General features: G+C 49.9%; 1 protein-coding gene across 1 annotated transcript in view; it reads left to right on the forward strand.

Annotated features, from left to right (window-relative positions):
- ptprn2 (protein tyrosine phosphatase receptor type N2) overlaps window positions 1-5,000 on the forward strand; it is a gene marked incomplete at its 5' end in the record, with an annotated part of 175,919 nt that overhangs the window by 29,884 nt on the left and 141,035 nt on the right. The window contains 4 exons of the mRNA XM_080855134.1: window positions 1,629-1,746; window positions 2,204-2,345; window positions 3,815-4,295; window positions 4,868-5,000. The exon at window positions 4,868-5,000 is cut by the window's right edge and continues 164 nt beyond it. Coding sequence (XP_080711260.1) covers window positions 1,629-1,746; window positions 2,204-2,345; window positions 3,815-4,295; window positions 4,868-5,000 — 874 coding nt within the window. The remainder of the gene's footprint in view (window positions 1-1,628; window positions 1,747-2,203; window positions 2,346-3,814; window positions 4,296-4,867) is intronic.

Below are 5,000 nucleotides of genomic sequence, written 5' to 3' on the forward strand. Positions count from 1 at the left end.
GCCTCTCCCTCGCTCCCTTTGTTTATTTATTCGTATTCTTAATCTTCTTAGCCACCTCTTCCTCATCCTCCTCTTCCGTCTCTTTCCCCCGTCCCCTCGTTCTCCCTTCATTCTCCCTTCATTCTCCTGACTTCAACCTGAGCTGCTTGACGGCAGAGCAACAGTGGGAATGGAGCAGGGGGGGCAGGGGGCTTCTGCATTCGGAGACCCTACTTCTCTCCCAAGCAGAGACGTGCTATATTCATATCTACACTGATCCTATTTGCCAGACTACACTTACCTGCACATATCTAACGTTGAGGCTTTTATGAAGTCCCCCACTTACCCACCCTTATCTTAACTCTGTACCACTGGCCCAAAGGCCTCAAAGCTGGCATGCTATAGCACAGGATGGAGAGCATTGTGAACCTGGAGGAACTGGAGGAGCTCTCATTCTATGGCACAGGAGGAAGAGCATTGTGAACCTGGAGGAGCTCTCATTCTATAGCACAGGAGGAAGAGCATTGTGATCATGTCGGAGCTAGAGGAGATGACGGTCTTCCAGGCTGAAAGCCTCTCAGATGGGTTTGACTCAGTGTCACGAGACACGTCACTGATGAGATTGAGATCATTCGGAAGCCCTCATCTGGCCGGCGTGCAAATGCATTAGCATCGGCGGGCGCGCGGGTGTCGTAGCGGACTAATGAGGTCGCCTCCATCTCTCATGTTTCGCGGCTGTTGCCACGAGAACGCTCCCCCCCCTGATTGACGGCGTTCCTTCTGTTCTTCTTGAACCAGGAGCCGTGACCTCTTCTCTCTCACCAGATAGAAATGTATTTGAAGTATTCCTCATCCCTGAATACCCCATTATTAGTAATATGCTGGAATGGCCGGGGTGCCTCCTTGAGGCCCCTGGTTAATACGCTGCCATGTTTGTATCCTCCAGCTCAGTGGAATTTATGGCAGAGACGCTGGATGGCTACATGATGAAGGGGCATCTTTCTGGGCAAATAACCACTCTCTCCTCTTTGCTCTGAGCCTCACCCTAAAGCATGCCAGCGTCTTCGAGTGGGCCAGGGGCACCGGTAGCGTTCCTGGGCAGATACCGATCGGCATGCTCTGCCACGGCAACCCGCCATATGAGTATTGGAATCTCAAAGCAATGCGAGGAGGGAAACAATCCCTTGAGCAGCTACATTTAATCATACAAAGCCTTTTTCCCTTTTTCATTATGGAATCATTCATTGGCATGTTAAGGAGACAGTGGAATGCAGGAAGTATTCTGCAAATAAATCCTGTGCAAAGCATTGACTTTAGAGACTAAACTTTTAGAGAAGTGTCAAGATAAAATAGATGTAATATAAGTTTGGACGTAAACAAAATATACAAATGTCTTCCACCCACCCACCCATGTTTTCACAAAGTCAAAATGTAATGAAATCCACTGAAGCATTGCGTGGCTAATCTTAGCAAGGAAAAGCCTGTTTGTTCGAGTGTCAGTTGCTAGTCTCGACCCGCGTCGAATTCACCCAAGTGTGTGATGCACCGGAGGCTTCAAGTCGATAGCGCCCACACGTTAGCCCCGAAGGCAGGGAATGAAGGTAATTAAGTTTGCACCGTGTTGAGTAACACATCCTGTGTCTCTGTAGGTTACACGTGGCAGGACGACACCACCCAACAGGTGATCACCAAGGAGCTGGCCAAGCTGCCCAAGATCCCCCTCCGACATCTGGAGGCGTCCTTTGCAGACTCGCCCGGCACTTCCAGGTGACTGGTCACGACGGCCATCTTGAGGCTGACAGTAATGGTATTGATGATTGTAGAAGATGGGTGAGATAATGACAATGGGCTTTCAGGGGGACCCCTTGACAAGTGTGATGATAGTGATGGTGATAGGATGACCCTGAAAGGTGTTGAAGGCAATATTGTAGATTGTCACAAAGACCACAATTGTGTGTTCTGGGCAAGAGAGGTCAGATGAGTATTTGACATGATGACCATCAAAGCTAAATAATCATAGAATCAGTTGTCTAGCCCTGGACCTATTTTTTATTGTGGATGTGTTTTCATATGACTTCCAGTCATCATCCAGTACACTGCAGAAGTACAATTTACACATTCGCTTGAAAGGTTTGAAGCCATTCTCTGTGTACCTACATGTATTGACAAAGGAGTTGGCAATTGTGTACGTGTTTGACCAGTGTTTACGTGTGCCGCCCTACAGAGCCAAGGCTCTGCCCCCTGATGCCAACAGGAAACTAAAAATGGAGGAGGCAGAGCTCAGCAAGTCACTCCAAAAGCACCTTCAGGACCTGGGTTTCCTGCCTCCATCCCACCCCCAGTCCCCTGAGGGCTCTCTCAGACAGGTATGAGAGCTGAGATGTGAAACCCACACACACACGCAAACACACACACACACGCATACACACACAAACACACAGGCACGCATACACACACACACACACACACACACACACACACACACACACACACACACACACACACACACACACACACACACACACACACACACCCACACGTCAGCCTCTCTACAGCAGTGTATACCCACTAATAATCTCATCCACTATTTTAAATAGTCTTCATGAGATGTATTTTAAGATGTTGTTTTCGCCTGCTTGCTGCATCTGGAGAAAAGGTATGCTATTCACCAGTGGTAGTTGGCAAACATACATACTTAAAGTTATACTGTGCAATGTGAGTTACAGTGACCGTATGAGTGGTGAGTGATGATCTGCCATCAGATCTGACCTCTGCATGGCATACGGTGGCATCTTAGGCAAATGTATATTGTGTCAGACAATAAGCCCCAGATGAAACAGAAACAAAAAAAAAAGCGCAGTGTTTAGATCCGCAGCCCAGCGGTATCTTTGTGTTTCCCTGCTGAACAGGGTGATACCGGTTATTCATCCGCGGGTGTCATCGGGACCTGTCACCTCGGTCCGTTCGCACCCTCAGCATCATTAGCCACATAAAAGGCAGGCCTTTAGTTGAAGAGTTCATGCACACCCCCCACCTATCCCAATTCAGTGCCCCCCACCCCCCGAATGAATGAAGAGGTCCTGCCGAGCCCCTTTTCTCGGTGGTGCCCGGTATTGAGAGATGACAAATGACGGCGGTGTGAAAGCGCCCACCCTGCTGATCCGGTGTCAGTGGAGCCTCGTTATTCAGCGGCGGGGAGAATCACATTATCTTTTATTATCTCCTTCCATTGTAGGAAGGGGTGGTGCGCTTTATAGAGGCAGACGGCACTGTCAGCCACCGCCGCCGAGATGTATGAAGGAGCGCTTAGATGCTTAATGTCCTTTATATGAAGCCATATATATTACGTTCCACTGCCATCGCAGTCCTCCGAGTTGAAAGCCCTCATCATCAATGGACAGGTCCGTCCCCCCCCCCCCCCCTCCCACACACACACTTTCTTTATGATCCATCTATACATGTTCCAAATGATTAGCTAGCCACTGGTGCGCCAGATTCATTTTTTTTTTCCTCCATCATGGTTTTGCATATAAAAGGTATGGAAATGGATTGCGAAGTGACATTATCTTTTTTTTATTTTTTTTATTTCCATGTTCACCCTTTCTCAAGGGCAGCTATCGCTCATATCTGAAGACATTCGTATCCAAGTCCAGTCGCCTCTGAGTCGCTATGCCTGTCAGAGGCTGTCTCTATCAAAACGCAGATGACCTCTTTACCTCGCTCTATCACCGCAGCCAATGCCTCCTAATGCCTGAATGTCTCCTTAGGCAATTGTGTGGACTCAAATGCCCATGACTGTCAGGTAATAAGGTTACCCGATGGGTTTGTGTTACAGCTGAGTGGAGACCGGTACCATCTCATTGAGTACGTCCAGCCCAACACGCGGGGGAAAGGGAAGACCACCGCCACCTTCTTCTCCTACCACTCTCCTAAGTGGCAAAGCCAGGGGGCAGCGATGGCAGATGCTCCCGCTCCCGCTCCAGCTCCAGCTCCAGCAGCGCCCTCCGGCCAAGACCAGGAGAGGGCCAAGGCCCTCCTGAAGGGGCTGGAGGAGTACCTGGCTAGGGGTGGGTCGGTGCAGCAGCCCAGCGCGGCGGGCAGGCCTCTAGGGAAGCTGCGCTACTTCAACATGCTGAGGCCGCTGGCCGCCGAGCGGCTCAAAGCAGCCGAGGCCAAGGCGGACAGGTACCGCGGCAGGGTGGCCTTGGGAAAGATTCCGGAAGCCTCCAAGCCGCCGCTGCCCAGGATCGACCGGCTCTTCTTCAAGGCCCCCCAGAAACCCCCAATGGCCAAAGAGCCCTTGAGCATGGTGGATGGTACGGATTCTTTTTCATCAAGCCACTGACAGTTCATCAAAAGGCACCTCAGTTCCATTATATATGTAGTCATACTAGAGCTCTATCCATAACTCTATCCACCTTGAAGTCATCGCATTAGCCACTCTCAGCATCAGTTCCATTACATATGTAGTACTAGACTCTATCCATAACTCTATCCACCTTGAAGTCATCGCATTAGCCACTCTCAACATCAGTTCCATTACATATGTAGAGCTCTTTCCATAACTCTATCCACCTTGAAGTCATCGCATTAGCCACTCTCAACATCAGTTCCATTACATATGTAGAGCTCTTTCCATAACTCTATCCACCTTGAAGTCATCGCATAAGCCACTCTCAACATCATTTCCATTACATATGTAGAGCTCTTTCCATAACTCTATCCACCTTGAAGTCATCGCATAAGCCACTCTCAACATCAGTTCCATTACATACGTATGTAGTCATACATGAGCTCTATCCATAACTCCATCTGCATTCAAAGCCCTTTGGCCTCCTTGCCTTGATGTTTCTCCTCTCCTCCCCCCCCCCCCCGCCCCCACCTCCAGAGACGTTCATCCAGAATGTGGTGAAGCAGCTGGGCCGGCAGAGTGTCAACATGGACGCCATGACCCCCAAAGACCTGGACCAGCTCTCTGACATCATTGCCGAGGCCCTGCAGGTGGTGGACGGCGCCGGGGC

This window comes from Sprattus sprattus (assembly GCF_963457725.1).
Source record: "Sprattus sprattus genome assembly, chromosome: 17".
Taxonomy (NCBI): Eukaryota; Metazoa; Chordata; class Actinopteri; order Clupeiformes; family Clupeidae; genus Sprattus; species Sprattus sprattus.